The sequence below is a fragment of the Aedes aegypti genome, chromosome 3, assembly GCF_002204515.2.
Source record: "Aedes aegypti strain LVP_AGWG chromosome 3, AaegL5.0 Primary Assembly, whole genome shotgun sequence".
Classification (NCBI taxonomy): domain Eukaryota; kingdom Metazoa; phylum Arthropoda; class Insecta; order Diptera; family Culicidae; genus Aedes; species Aedes aegypti.
This window is the reverse complement of record NC_035109.1, coordinates 67,487,858-67,504,155: the sequence shown is the minus strand read 5'-3', so window position 1 is coordinate 67,504,155 and position 16,298 is coordinate 67,487,858. Positions and strand designations below refer to the sequence as shown.

Sequence of the window (16,298 nt, the reverse complement as noted above, 5' to 3'; positions counted from 1 at the left end):
CATGATCCTCGGCTCCGTGAAGTTTTCAATTAAACAATTGAGCCTCTCAAATAAACGACATAGAAAAAAAAAAAAAATTTGAGCGAATGATTACCACCAGTTACAAATTTGTGGCTTCAATAAACCTTCACCTTAAATACATATGGTTTAAACAATCGGTTCGAGTTCAAAAAACTTCTTATTAGAATCATAACGATTCTGCAATTTAAATTATAATTAATACAATGGAAAAAACATATGCGCCGTTTCATTTTTAAGTCACCAGAATGTGTTAAGGCACTCTTTACTTTACTATACTTGATGGCGCTACGTCCTTCAAGGCATGATCTGCGCCACAACCTTACCTTAGTTCCTCGATCCACCCACACGCCATACTTCCAAAACCCTGCTTCCCTTGGCCAAATCACCTAGCTTATAGTGCCCCTTTTTGTCTTGTACCGAACGGATTTGTAGTGAACACCATTTTTGCGGGACTGTTGTCCGGCATTCTCACAGCGTGTCCCGCCCATCGTACCCTTCCAGCTTCAGCGACTTTCTGGTTACTGGGTCCAGCTTAGGATTGTACAAGCTCGTGATTCATTCTTCTCCTCCATACGCCGTTCTCGCATACTCCACCAAAGATCGTTCTAAGCACACGTCGTTCTAAAACTTGTAGGCACTCTTCAAGTATTGTCTACGTCTCAGGCCGGTAGAGGATTACCGGTCTTATCAGCGTCTTGTACATGGTACACTTAGCACGGAGTTGAAGCTTACCAGACCGTAAGGTCTTGTGTAGTTCGTAGTAAGCACGACTTCCGGCAATGATACGTCTTCGAATTTCTCTGCTGCAGTTGTTATCCGACGTTACCGTTAGGCAAATACGTTCGAGGTAGACAAATTAATCCATCACCTCGAACTCACCATCGTCGAGCATCATACGTCTGTCATCTTCGACGTATTTACCTTTAATCCAAACCGTACTGCTTCACTTTTCAGCCTGGTATACTGCTCAGCAACCACCTAGAACATTCTTCCGACAATGTCCACGTCGTCAGCGAAACAGATGAGCTGCCTGGATTTATTGAAGATCGTGCCCCACATGTTGAAGTGCGCCCGTTCCATAACACCTTCTAGTGCCTGTTCAAAGGCAGGAAAGACCGTCGCCTTGTCGAAGTCCTTCACATGTTTCAAACGGGTTCGATAACATACACAATATCTTCAAGCAGCACTGTACACCGTCCATTGTTGCCTTGATCAGTGTCAGCTTTTTAGGAAAACACGTCCCAAATTTTCCATAGATCTTCACGGTCGATGAATAGGTGGTGCGTAGGGACTTGATCCTGGCTATCAATCGATGCAGACAAGTAGCCAACCTGTCCGGGCCCATTTTGATAAGTTCCGCTCAAATACCATCCTTCCCGGCTGCTTTGTTGTTCTTGAGCTGTTTGATAGCACCTTCAACATCACTTATTGTCGGAGTTGGCACGTCTCCCTCATCTACCGTACTGATGAAGCCATTCGTCTTGCTGTCTTGTTCTTCCGTCTCTTCGTTATTCAGGTGTCCATCGTAGTGCTGCTTCCACCTTTCAATCACCTCACGTTCGTCCGTCAAGATACCTCCATCCTTATCCCGGCACATTTCGGCTCGCGGCCTGCTCCATCTCTTCGCATGTCAACTCTTCCTGGCGGCGCTTTTTATCCCTCTCCCTCATCCGGCGTTGAAGTATTTTGTATACATCCTATCATTTCCCATTTCGCGATTGCGAAAAAACTGTAAAGTCTACGCTTATACGAAGAACAAGCTCTAACCCACGAGCATGAACCTTCAGATTTGTAAAAATAAACAAAGAGAGCTCACTGTCTTAGGTTGCAGATCTGAAGGGCTGTAGACTATTGAAGTTTTTGGATTACATTTATAAGTAGTTGGACTCAAACTTTGGCCTAATATATTTTTATGAAACCTCATGGCTGTAACCTTATTCATGAACCGCTGGTCACCCTTGTATGTCGGAAGGCCTACACAGCTAAAAATATGTTGTAAATTTCAGTTTATTTTCATGCACATATTTGGAGCATCAAAATGAACTGAATTGTCAACGACAAATCGCTCATTTTTAAATCGAATGCGCTTTAAATTTACACGATTATGTAACATTCTAGCATCTTTAGATGAAAATAAACGTGGCGCTGTAAAAATATATGAATTTGGTTTACTTTTACTATATTCTTCTGTTTACACTACATTGAAATTTAAATATTTTTATCTGTGTACAATCAAAGATGTTCATGTCATATAAGTTTTATTTGAGCAAATGTTTAAAGATATTCAAGAACTGCATGGAGTATAGGCGTCAGACCTATCAGCTATTGTAGGTCTGACGCTTATACTCCATACAGTTCTTGAATATCTTTAAAAATTTGCTCAAATAAAACTCACGAGAACTTATATGACTATGAAAACTGTTTATAGTCCTCCGAAAGATCATTGATTTTGCTTGCACATCTGTAGAATAATCTTAAACAGATCTGAGACCGGGGATAAATATAATAAAATAAGCTCGTTTTGAGTTCAACCTTGTTCATCATGCTCGGAAAAAATCACTGGTTATGCTAGAAGATGCTACTCGAAGAAGTTCTTGGATAACTTAAAAGGGTAATTGAACTTGAAGCTTGACAGCACATAAGAATAACGCTCCTTAATTCGGCGTACAAAATAATATCACGTATTTTGTTCAACAGACTAAAGCCGCTGGAGGAGTCATTCATCGGCGAATACCAAGCTGGTTTTTGTGAGGGTCGATCAAATATTTACCTTGCGACAAATTCTTGATATTTTCCGGAAATACAACTTGCAGACTCACCATGTGATTGTTGATTTCACGGCGGCGTACGATGAGAAATGAGTTATGGCAGACAACTATAGAACACGGTTTTCTTACGAAACTGATTAGACTGATTCGTGCAACGTTAGATGGATCGGAATCAAGCCGGTTGCGGATGAGATTTCAACCTCCTTAGTTACCTCATAGATGGATTGAAGCAAGCGCTTCAACTTTGCCCTCGAAGGAATTATTGGGAGAGCAGGCATGCAAAGAAGCGGCACCATCGTCACCCGGCCACATATGCTCTTTGGTTTCGTGGACGTTTCCGTCAATACCAGCACATAAAATCCGGTAGACACTAGACAGCGTGGTTCCAATAGTTATGTTGGTAGCGAAATGGTGCTGGATGGTGGAACATTTGAAGTAGTGGAAGAATTTGTATATCTTGGTACTTTAAGTGTATCAAGAAGTGGTTATTACGCGAAACGTCTACCCATAAAAATATGCAAAACGTCTTTATGCGAAACGTCCCGCCTCCGTTATGTTTGCATGAATTGAAATCAGATTTGAAGTGGAAATCGGAAACTATTGCTCTATTGTTGTTGTTTGTTTTTAATGAATCTGATAATTCCAGAACGAAGCTTGAGCTTCCAGGGGGAGATAGGGATCATATAGATAAGCTGATAATATCTTGAGGAATCTAGGATACCGGTAGGGTTTTGAAAATTCAGGGAAGATGTGGATTTTGATGATTGTGAATTGTAGCAAAAACCCATTGAATCTCGGATAATTTTTCTTGGAAGAATCTTGGATTCAAAGTGTTTTGAAAGAAGAAGGGGATTCTTTTTTGATATTGAATTCCAAACCAAGGCAAGCTCTCAGGTGTTTTTGTAATAGTTTCTTTAACCAGTCTTCTGGTATCTTTTAGGGATTTCGGAAAAAAAGGTGCAGATATTGATAGGGATAGATAGGACATCAGAGTGGAAGCCATCAGGCAGTTTCTCAGAATTTTTTCAATGACTCCTTTAGTGATTTTATTCATGTGACATAATGGTAGAAGTCTCTATAGAGAAATTCTTAGGATACATAGCTGAAATCGCAGAATTAAATCCTGGAAATATCTTCAGGGGGAATTCCTGATACTATTCAGCGTCCAATCCCAAGCAAAACTCTGTAGGGAATCACTGAATCTGAAGCGATTATGGGAGGAATCTTTAAAGGTGTCTCTGGAGGAATACAGGAAAGACCTCTACAGGAATTTTGAAGGAAGCCCTGAAGCATTCAGAGATTTTTCCAAGGATTCCTTCTAAAGTAGGAATCCTTGGATAAATTGTAGAAGGATCATGGGAAAATATCTAGAGAGCCTCGGGAAGAAATTCTGGAGGAATTATAGGCGATACCGTACATGGGATTCTGGAAGGAAGACATTGAGCAACTCCAGAGGACCAGCCCAGGACAGACGAACTCCGGGAAGTTTCTAGATTGATTCCTATTAGAAGTTCTAATGCAATTGTGACGAGTAACGAAGGAAGTCCATTTAGAAACTCGGATAGAAATCGCTAACACTAGTTGCAGGAATAATTCCTGAAAATAATCTAAATTTCGAACGAAATCCTTAGTGGAATAGAATTCTGAAGAGATACCCTGGACGTTTTTCGGGATGAATCTCAGGAGGAATTTCTGAAGAGGTTCGTGGAGGAATGCCGAAGACTTTCAGTAGGGGTAATGTAGAAATGAATTTCTAAATAAATAATGCAAAAAGTGCGTTAATGAAGAGATTCAGTAAGAAACCGTAAGAAAAAAATCGGTAGGAGCTTTTTGATGACATGAGCCGGAACTTTCTGGAAATATTCCGAGAGGAATGCTTACTGGAATCCGAGGAAAATCTCACCAGCTAAGATTTGAATTTAAAATTTTGGAAAAGAAGATCCTGTTTGATGAATCGCAGGAGAAATTTCGTAGACGAGATAAGGTACAGTGGGGGAAGTGTAGCAGTGGGGTAAGTGGATCATTTGTCAATATAAAGCATAAATACTTGAATATGTTGAATGTTTTCGCACCATTGCTTCGTTTTAGGTTATATTCTTACGCCCACACTGAAACTATTGCAAAACTGGTACTACACGTACACTAACACAAGCAAACTTGTTAGCTGCAAAAAATAATTAATTTGAAAATTGTTTTCCATCAATCAAAAATTCATTGTATCTCTGTCTAAAATCGAATTCTATTATTTTTTTCGACACATGGTGAGCATTTCAGTTCTAATTGAATGAATCACAATGAAAAATGTGTCATTTTTATAAATAAATACAAATATATTGGACATGGTACACTTACCCCTACTTTTTAATGGGGTGGGGTAAGTGGATCAAGAATAATTATCATTTATTGGCAGACTGCTAACGAGAAATTTAATAAGCTATAATATCCACAAATGTTGTTTTCCTTTATTTTGTTCCATTCCCAGCTTGCATTTGTCAAATTGGCCATAGAAAATTTGAATTAATCCACCTAAAAGTTTTTTTAACCTTTCTTGTATAAAAAAAAATATTAAAAGAATAATAATTTCAAAATTCACACGAAACTTTCCGTGGTTTATCTAAGCTGAGTTGTAAAAGAGCAATATATACCTATTTTCCAATCGAAACCATAGTATCGTACCTTATTTGACCATATAAATTGTTCTAGACAGATGATACACATATATTCATAAATAAAATAGAAGGATTTCAGTTTGTTATTCATAAGTAAATGTAACTAATATTTTTAAACCATGAGTGTTTTTCGAAAATATCTTTAAGAATAATCCTACAATACTTCTGTATAACTTATGCGTATAAAAGGAAGAATTTTCTCCAAATTTTTCTAGTTACAATGTTTTTTTTTGTTCAAATTAGTATCAATTAATATATACATACTTTTTATAATATTTTGATTTAATAAAAATACTATTTAATTTCAAAGTATTAAAATGTAACATAAGTAGCACTAATAACAAGAGCGAGGGTAATATCATTCTTATTAAACATAATCACACTTCATTTGTTTCGAGAACAGATTTTTTTAAAAGGTGATCCACTTACCTCACCATGGTGGGGCAAGTAGATCATTTGGTGCAAATTTTTAAGTCTCTCATACTCAATACATAACAATCAGAAAAATCGAAATAAATGACGATTTGAAGTATAATAGTCCCTTATTTGTTATCCACAGAAAGAAGTTTGAGTTACATTATTCACGTTAGCTGTACATAATAATGAAGTTAACTATTGATTTTTCTGTATCCACTTACCCCACGGTACCTTAATCCAGACAAGAGGAAATTACCGAAGGAATTCATCTAGAAATTCTAGAATCAGTCCGTTGACAAACTCCCAATTGAGCCAGTATAGAAATTCAGTGAGAAATCTTTAAATGAAATTCGGGAAGAATCCCCTGTGAAATTGCAGGATGTGCAAAAATAACACACATTGTGTGTTGGTCCACGAGAGCCCGATTTTGTGTAACTCTATTTTAGAGAGTGGTAAAGAATCTGAAGGAGTCGTCGAAAAGCCCCTTCAAAGAATCGAAGGTGAAATTCCTAAATAACTCACTCAATATTTAAGGCTGAAGCAGTCTGAATGAGATTATCAAATGACACATGAGTGTTGCTAGTATCTACGAAGTATACCGTAACTACGCTAACGCTAACGCTATAGTCTGTCATTGAATGCAATTATAAAAAATAGATTTCTTCATATTAGATATGACTAATTCAAAAAGTATCAAAAACAATTTTGTTGTATATCTTCTACATGGAGCTAACAAAACATTTCAAACATTTTCAGATCCCTTTAGTACTTTATGTCTAATAGTCTTTCAATAACTTTCTTTGATGATGTAGAGAGAAAAAGATCAACCTGTTACAACGTAACGATACTTTCTCTCAAATTCTGGCCACACTCAACCCATTCCACTCTCTTGAACAAGAGAATGACTGAGTCGAGAACATCCTGAATCCGACTCAAATATTAGCTTTTCAATAATCTGGCCCGCTCTCATACGAAGCGACCGAGCACAACTGTTCCTTTCTTCCACATGCGGTGCACACGATAAACTCACATTCCAGTTAGTGTTCAAACATTTCCGGCTGTCATAGATCATGACTTTACAAGTGCCTTCTAATTGGCAAAAATCCTCATCCCCATCCGAAAACTTCAGCAGTGCAGCAGGCTGCAGTCCCATTAGAACCGTTTCATTCATTGCCTGCCGTCACGCCTCCTTCGGATCAATTTCGGACCGTTAAAATCAAAGAATGGAAGGACCCTTTCGTTCGTTTGATGATGGTGAGGGTGAAGACTGGTTAGATGATGATGACGCTACCCTACTACTGCCCGGGGAAAGAGATTTTCGATTTACCACGGCTCGTTCGAGAAACAGGAGGTCACTCAAGCCGAAATGACCAACTGCATCGGCCAGGGTGCTGTCATGGAAATCGATTTCGTAATATCGCATGCATAACCACCACTTTTTCCAGCAAGCGTGTGTGGTGGTCTGCAGCTGCATCCCAGTGCAGCGCGGTTTATGGTGAGTGGGCTGCACGGAGGAGTCTGCCAACAAAGGATTCACAGAATAGCCTCAACACATTGTCCATCATTGAACCAGGCAAGTAAGGTATGTTAGGATCTAAAGACCTTTTTGGACAGCACTAAGCGGATGATGCACAACGACAGGATTCAGGGTCGACTCAATTCGTAAATTGGAATTCAAACAACACATATTTAAAAATTGCCTTATAATTTATTTCGTTAGTTCATTGGTTCGTCATACAAAAATGGGATCTGCAAATGTCGTTTCCTAGTAAGCCTTGTAGACACAGCTCTTCGGGTAGTTGAACTTGTAAGTCTTGTGTGGGGCGAAGCTCTTGAAGTCAGGAGTGTAGCCGCGACCAATGTCGGATTTGTACTTCTTAGCCTGGGTGGAATCCTTCTCGAAGCAGTGGACGTCGAAGTACTTACTGATCTTTTCCGTAGCAACGCACTTGGAGTGGCACACTGGCAGAGGACGCAGGGAGAAGCAAGTGCGGTCACCTTGCTCGAAGAATTGGTGCTGATGCTGAACTGGGCATTCCTTCATGCTGTGTTCCTGCTTGTGTGGGTGGAATTCCTTTTGTTCCTCAGAGCTCGAGCTAGACGATGAGCTGCCAGAGCGGGAACGAGAGCTGGATTCCGAGGAAGACGACGAGGACGAAGAATCGGAAGAGGAGCTAGATGAAGAGCTGGAGGACTCTTCAACATTGTGGTTGTAGTAGCGGTAGCGGGGGTGGTAGTATTCCTGATTGTAGATGATGTCACCGTAGTAGACCTCACGCTTGACACATTCCTGCTTGGCCTTCTGTTGGTAGGCATAGTTGAAGGCCTTGGCTGGTCCGGTACAGTTCTGGCCAGTGATGGCGTAGGAAGCAGCAAAGAACTCAGGTTTGCGCATGTAGCACTGATCTGGGGTGACGAATTCATCGAAGTATTCTCCGTTGTTGGTTCCGCACAGACCGACAAAGTTGTTGTAGAACGAGTAGTCCGAGAAGAAGCGAGCACGGTATCCATCGGTAGCGAACTTCAGTTTTCCACCGAAGAAGCTGACTTCCAAATCCTTGTTCGGGTAGGCAAAGGCATAGAAGAAGGGGAAGCTTGGGTAGCCTTCCTTGTATTCGAAGTGGGCAATGTTGCTCTTGCTGATGTCGTATGGACGTCCGTTGTACTTTACAAATGGAATACCACCGTTGTTGGGGAAAACTTCAATGTAGTTGTCTCCGAACAGGAACTTGAAGTATAGCTGATTGTCAGATCCACGACGGGCCAGGGCAGCGAACTGTTCGTACTCTTCAAATCCGTTCTTGTACTTGTACTCAAAGTCAGAGTTGTAGAAGTGGGATTGTTGAGCGTAGAAGTCGTAGTCTGGCTTCACAGTGTACATCACTGCATGCCAGCATTCTCCCATATCGTAGAAGTACTTCTTGTTGTCGAAGGTGTAGAAGTAGTCGTTGGAGAAAGAGCATGAAGCTGAAAAAAGTAATTAACGTTATTAATTGAAAACTTACAGAATTACTTGAACTTACGATACTGTGGTTTACGATCGAAGATGGCAAACTGTTCGTAGTTGGAAAGTTCGTAGTACGGACGGTTGCGGGGCTTGTGCGCTGGCAGACGGTGCATGTAGTATGGTTGATAACGCGGGAAGAAAGTGTACTTGAAGAAGTATGGGAAGTATGTAGAGTAGTCATTGGAGACCGGGTAGTTCTGAACCTGGAAGGCGTAGCTTGGTCCGAAGAACGAAGCGTTGTAGTAATCGCCATAGGGAGCGAATTCGAATTCAGCCTTGATGTAGTTGGACTTTCCATGGTAGAAGAAGTTCGATTCGAAGTACGGGTAGAACGCGTACTGGAAGTAGTTGTAGAACTTGTTGGTCAGATTCTTGGCAACAGAGCCGACATCCTTGTACTCAATGGCGTAATCGTAGAAGTCGTAATAGTAAGCCTGATCGATAGCCTGTTGGCATTCCTCGAATTGGTAGTATCCGTTGGCCATCTGTTCCTTGCAAGCCTTAGCAACATCCGAGAATCGCAGGTATTCGCGGTACTTTCCAGTCTGCTTCTGCTTACCCTTCACAGCAATGTGAGCTCCTCCTTGGCAAGATTCACCATACAGGAAATCGAAGTACTGGCTAGCATCTCCGTAGTATTTGTCAAAGTCCGAGAACTTCAGGTAAGGAACGCGTGGGAATTCACTGGTAGCGGTGGCGCAGAACTGGAATTGCTTTCCACTGAATGGAATATCCTTGAAGTACGATTGGCTTGGGAACATTGGGCTGGCATAGAAGTAGTACAGCTGGCGGGAAGTCTTGTCAACTGGACTATCAGCGAAAGCGGTTGTGAAAGTAAATTCACTCTTATACTGTGGAGCGTAGAATTCGAAGCCGAAGTCGTAGTAACGAACGAAGCTATTTCTGATTCCAGAAGCAGCATTGCGGAAGAATTGTTCATAGCGGCGCTGGCTTCCAGGGCTGTAGACGAAGGGTTGGGCGTAGTTTGATTCGTAATAGTTTCCAGAGTAAGAGTGACGGTTGGCTGGGTGCTTGGGTCCAGTTTCTTCGAAGGAAGGAGCACCGAACTTCTGGTAAGCGTAGAACTTGAACGATTTGGCGTGAGTGCGCTGGGAATCGTAGAACAGGTTGAACTGATGGTATTCATATGGCTGGTAAGCGAATGGATAGTTCACAGCCGAAACAAAGTCGTTCTTCTGAACCAAGCTCCAGAACTGTTGGAAGTTGATCAGATCAAAGTCGTATTTGGCGTGGAATCGCAGAGCAACACCGGTCATATCCTGACCGAAAGTGTGTTCCATGGTCTTGGTAGATTGGTTATCATCGTGCACAATCTTGGCATTTGGATTTTCGGCAATCGGGCGCATATCGGTAATGTCCTTGTATCCAGTGTATGGCCACGAGCTCATGTGGAACAGCAGATGGTCGTCCTTGGGTTCCAGGAATTTGAATTCGAACTCATACTCATCCTTGACGAAGTCCAATCCCAATTCAACGTTGAAAGGCAAATAACCATGCAGCTTCTTCTGGTAACCAGCGATGTAACGTTGGTGATCGAATGGAGTGACAAATCCAACCTTGGCATCAACCATGCGGTGGTACAACAGGTTCACATCGACGGATCCGTTAATAGACTGTGGCATATAGAAGAAATCGTCGTTTTCGGTTTCTGGATGACCAGCTGGCATCTTGTACACTTGCGGGTGGGTCTTGGCAGAAGCATCAACCTCGAATTTGAAGACAGTTGGGGCCTTCAGGGTGTAGATGAATGGGAAACCAGTAGCCAAAGGCCAGGCCAGAACAACATCCTGTTGCTGGTAGAATTTGGTAACGTCAAAAGCGTAGCCATCTTCCAAATTTTCGAAAAGATGTCTCATCTTATGTGGGAGGTTTTCGATGGTTTGGTTATCGAAAGCGGTGAAGAAGTATCCGTTGAACAATTTGAACAACAGTTGTCCTTCCAGTTGCTCAGCCTCTTCAGCATCGATGTTCAGCAGCTTGGCAATGCGTGGTGCAGTGAACTTGAATGGCTCCTTATCGTTGTAGTAATCCTTCTTTTGTCCGTAGAACTTCTGGTAGTATTCACTGTCCTTGCTGTAGTAGTACTGCTTGTAGTACTTGGAGTATTTGTCAAAGTTGTAGTAGTTAGTGCTGTAGTCGGCAGATTTGTAATAATCAGCGAAGTACTTGGTGTTGTATTGCTTCTGGAAAATATCGAAGAAAGCTTCCATGCTCGAAACCAGATAGTAGAACGAGGTGTATTTCTTGAATCCTCCGAAGTTTTGGCGCAGATGATAGAACAGTCCACTTGGGTAGCGATGGTCATTGGAAGCGATTTCTCCGTAGTGCAGACGGTATGAAAGCTCGAGGTTTTCCAAAGCGTAGTCACGGATGTGATTGAAGGAGTACTGAATGCTGACGTCTTCTGGGTTCAGGAAGTTAATGGCAGCCTTAGCATTAAGGGCCAACTTGCTGTCTTCGTCGTAGTCGTCAGCCAAGGCAGCAGTTTCAATGGCGGATTTGACGGCAGCGCGGACGTAGCGGCTTGGGTCGTGGTGAGTGAACTCGGCCATGCGTTGCAGCATATCAGCTGGCGGGTCGGTGCGCATCAACAAATGAACGGCAGCACAACGAACTTCATGGACATCGGCAGTGTTTTGGTAGGCACGGTAAAGCACCGAACGGGCCAAGCTTGGGTAGTAGATAACCAGATTGTCCAAAGCGACCATAATGGCCAAGCGCTGGAAGTCAGTGATCTGAATGGTACCCTCCAGGTATGGCTCGAATACCGACAGGATTTGTGGATGTCCAAGGTTTCCGAGGGAACGGATGTAGACCTGGATCTTTACACTGTCTCCTTCGTTGACGGCTTCACGGAGCTGGTGAGCGAACCATGGGACGATCTTGTGTTCGATGATCTTGTAGTCGGCATCAGCCAGACGACCAAAACTGAATACTGGATAGTAGTTGTAAGCTGAACGGTTGCTAACATGAGCTTGGTTGACGAAGTTAGAGTAAGCGAACAGAGCGGTGGCATTCAAGTATTCCTGGTGCAAAACAACATCGCTGGTAACCAGGAGGAAGAATTCGTGCAGCAGATGCTCGGTTGGGTAGCGGATAGATTGGGCCAAGGAAGCAATCACGGTGGCAGCCTCGTATCCACGCAGTTTCTTTTCCTTGATGAAATCGAAAATCAATTTGAAAGCGGATGGGGTTCCGGCTTCAGCAACAGCATCACGGAGGGTAACCCAAGCGTCAACGCGCTTGCTGAATTTTTTGTCGGAAAACTGAGCGACTTGACGTTCTTTCTGCGAAACAAAGTATTTCTGGGCCAGCTCGTAAATGTCTTCGTATCCCATGGCTCTGATAGCACGGGTCAGAATGTTGAACTTGCTCATGGTGTTGGCTTTGGGCAAGTTGGATGGGTTTTCCAGATCGCTGGCGATTTCCTCAACAAGTTTGCCGACTGAGCGAATGGCATCAACATTGCGTGCGTAGAAGATGTTGTATCCCTTATATCCGGTGAAGAATGGCAGGAACGGAGCTTCGGGAGCATAGCTGAAGTTAGCTGGTGTTGGTTGGTAGTAGTACTCTTCGCTGCTAATGGAGTAGGACTCCGAGGAAGAGGAAGAAGAGGATGAGTAGGAGGATGACTCAGAAGAGGACGATGAAGAAGAGGACGATGAGGAGCTGGAATAGGAAGAAGTGCCGTTGCGGTGTTCCTTGGATTCCGACGAGCTGGATGATGAGGAATCAGAGCTGCTGGAGTCGGATGAAGTATCGTTCAAACGGTGCAGACGGTACTGATCCATTTTGTAAGCTTCGTAGTACTTCTTTTCCTTGATGGCATTCAGATCACGACGGTAGCGGTTTCCACGCTTCTCAACTTTGTCCAGCAGAGGCTTGTACTGCTCAACGGGGCTGATCTTGGGGTTTTCCACAGATTCAGAGCTGGACGAGCTAGATTCCGATGAGGAGGAGGACGATGAAGAAGATGACGATGAGGAGGAGGAGGTTTCGTTGCCAGGACGAACGTAGTTCTTCTTATCACTTGGCATGTTGTAGCTGTAAACCAAATCGACGAACACCTTCAGATCTTCGGCTGGGCCCATTGGGACCTTATCGTAAGGGTGGACATCGTTGAGGGTCATGTTAACCTGAGCGTACACGAGAGCTGGTTCCTTGTTCACTAGGGAAGGAGCGATAGCCACCTTGTTGATCATGCTGGACGATTGGATGGTGAAGTTGTACCAGTTTCCAGTCAAATACATGTATGAAACCAAAGACTTGGAGGCAACATTTCCCATTTGGTTGGTGTTGGGTCTGAAATCGCTGTATCCGGTGAATCCAAAGTGGTAACCCATGCGTTGATCGCAACGGTCAAAGTTCTGAGTCTTGGTGACTTGAATGAACTGATCATCTTCACCACGGAGTTGTCCTTGAGGAACCCACTGTTTGTGAGCTTGGATCATGTAGGCTGGGATCAGGTTGACATCGTAATGGGTTTCACATTCTCCGGTAACCAATGGCTCCATAACCTTGTAATGGCCGTTCCACTCATTCTTGGAAGGATGGATGGGCTTGCTGGAATGCATCAAGTTGGCTCCACGGGTATCAACCTGCAGCTGACTGATCCAAGCCTTCAGGATGTTGACTTCATTGTTGGGAATGGTTTTCTCGACGTACAGACCCTTGATGGCGCCCTTATGGTAACGGATTCCGAATGGCTTGCTGCTCATTGGCATTGGTTGGAACTTGAACATATCGTGATAGAACTTGGTAGCATATCCGTGTGGCAGGCGTTCGTTGAAGACAGCGTATTCTGGCTGCTTGACGTAAGCCACGACGTAGTCACGGCTCTTGGGACGGATGACCAGGTAGGCACGGGTGAAAACACCAGTCCACTGATCGTCCAATTCCGCCAGAGCGGTCATGGTCTTGGACGTCACATTGTAGACGTACTCGTAGTTCGGCATCCATGAGCTGAACTCGAATTCGGTTACGTTTGGACGGTGCTTATAGAAAGCAGCCTGGTAGGCGTTCTGATATCCATATTCGAAACCGTTCTTGTAACTGTAGCCTTGGTTGTTGTATTTGTAACCAGCATCGTATCCGTAGCCTTTGTAGCCAGCATCGTAGCCGTAACCCTTGTAGCCAGCATCGTAGCCCTTATAGCCAGGATTGTAGCCCTTGAACGAGTTCTCGTATTGGTAGGCAGCAGTGAGCCCCGCTGTGGAAGTCGAAAGGAAAGAACAGAATAGTATTCGAAGTTTGAGGCGAACATTCCCGGGAGCACTTACCCAAAGCGAGAAGAAGTAGTTTCGCTAGCATCTTGTCTTCAAGTATCCGGCAGCTGTTCCGATTGTGTGTTCTCCTCCTCTCGTTGAAACCAAAACGAGAAGTGATACCGTCTGTGGCCATTGGAAGGGTTTATATTTGAAAGTGATTGCTTACATTTTCGTAGATTTTTGCCCCCATCAGCAGTGATTCACAGCATCCTTTCGTTCGCGATGATAAGCATACGATCGGTTCAGCGTTCGCCTTCTAATCGAAAAAGCGATAAGCCGCAGCACAACAGATGGTAACAAAGTAATCGCGGTCGCATCGATGCACCTGGTGATCGTTGTATTGGGATTAGTTTTCGTATTGGTATTCTTGTGCATCGGTTTCGCATCCTGGATTTGATTCATGGCATCGTTTCTGCCATTCAAGAAATAAAGATTCACTCGACCATTGGCCTCCCGCTAGGTCACACGTGAATTTACTTAGCTTGCAATGGATTCCAGATTATTCAATTGAGACTACAGATGTGAATTGAAGATAGTAAGATAAGCAAAAAATGATTATTTTTTGCTATTGCTACATTATTTGTTTCTATCGATTGCATTTCATTTGCCGCAACAGTTCAGAATTTTCACAGGCAAATTGAAATCATCAGCTTGTAAAAAGCATTTGAATAAGCTTAAACTAATTATACAAGTCAGTTATTGAGTAAAATGACAAACTTTTGCACGATGTTTGGTACCATAGCCACACTGTTGGCATCTGCGATACTGAGTGGGCTCTGTAATTTATCTCCAGGTTTCGGAAAATGTTGCCATGACATATGTACCGTTTTGATTCATATTACGGACACTTAAGGCCTCAATGAAGTATAACCCATCAGGAAGCATATAAAATAAATCAATCTGTATGATTCCTCGGCGCTATCGAGCCTTCAAAACACTTTACTTTCGAATGGTGGGTGAAAATTTTGTTTCTGATACATGAATGATTTTAAATAAATAGAAATGTGTGGACTTTTCACGATTCTTATTCCGGACGCTTCCTTACTTTTGCCCCATATTCCGGACACTTTGATTCAAATTCCGGACACTTTGATTCAAATTCCGGACAGCTCATGAAAATCATAAAAAGACAAGTCAAATACCGTTTTGATTCATATTACGGACAGCTTCAAATTCCGGACACTCTCGTTTGTATGGGAAACATTTCACACGAAATGTTTCAATTTTCGCCGTCCAAAAGTTCTCATTTTCGAGGCTCGTTTTATTTAGTTTTTTCCATAAATATCATTGCAAATTCATAATACCCAACTACCTTAGACGTCTCTTAAGTGGTTAAACGATTTCAATTGATGATTTGACTGTTCCATCAATGATTATCATGAGCTGTCCGTAATTCGAATCAAAGCGTCCGGAATATGAGGCAAAAGTGAGGGAGCGTCCGGAATAAGAATCATGAAAAGACCACACGTTTTGATTTATTTAAAATTATTCAAGATGCGGACGCGTATTCTTTACCCACCATCCGAAAGTTAAGGGCTTCCGACGCTCGATTACGCTAAAAAATCATACAGAATGATTTATTTTGTATGGTCCAAGCTGGGTTATACTTCACTGAGGCCTTAAATGTCCGTAATATGAATCAAAACGGTAATTTCATGTGAAATGTTTCCCATACAAAGTAGAGTATCCGGAATAAGAAGCTGTCCGTAATATCAAAACGGTAGATATAATAACTTTTGCCGTTTTCAAAGTTTTCATATCTTTGGATTGATTTTGTTACAGTGAACTAAACAGAAAGACCTTTCCGACGATTGTCAAAATGGGTTTCAGTTTTTCATTTCGATTTTTTGTCTGGGGAGAATCCAAACACACTTCAACCTCTTTTTATGACCATTCGTACTACGATGGTTATATATACGAATGAAATTGAGATTGACGACCGTTATTATAAATGCTTATTGAAAAGTCATCAACATAGAGAGTCATGATGTTCAGTAATTTTTTTTTATGTGGATAAAGGGCTAACATGCGGTGGCAATAGATATGCGGAATCCAGGCGGCACTGGTGTATCGATTTTATTCTGATGTATCAGGTTCCTGACTCTCTAAAAAAACGACGTGTTAGGCA

General features: G+C 42.5%; 2 protein-coding genes across 14 annotated transcripts in view; both read right to left on the bottom strand.

Moving 5' to 3' along the window:
• Positions 1-16,298, bottom strand: part of LOC5573338 (protein groucho) — a 664,800-nt gene that overhangs the window by 63,037 nt on the left and 585,465 nt on the right. The gene's annotated exons all lie outside the window — the stretch shown is intronic.
• Positions 7,564-14,293, bottom strand: LOC5573342 (vitellogenin-A1). Its single transcript, XM_001660768.2, has 3 exons — positions 14,183-14,293; positions 8,899-14,112; positions 7,564-8,842 (listed from the first exon to the last, which is right to left on the bottom strand). The coding sequence occupies exons 1-3, from the start codon at positions 14,211-14,213 to the stop codon at positions 7,641-7,643; spliced, it is 6,447 nt and encodes a 2,148-aa protein (XP_001660818.2). The 5' UTR covers positions 14,214-14,293; the 3' UTR covers positions 7,564-7,640.

Bases quoted from the DNA above. Each gene is read 5' to 3' on its own strand.
- LOC5573342 (XM_001660768.2), bottom strand. From the start codon at position 14,213: ATGCTAGCGAAACTACTTCTTCTCGCTTTGG. The intron at 14,113-14,182 runs GTAAGTGCTCCC...CGACTTCCACAG, and splicing joins ACTACTTCTTCTCGCTTTGG to CGGGGCTCACTGCTGCCTAC. The intron at 8,843-8,898 runs GTAAGTTCAAGT...TACTTTTTTCAG, and splicing joins CGATCGTAAACCACAGTATC to CTTCATGCTCTTTCTCCAAC.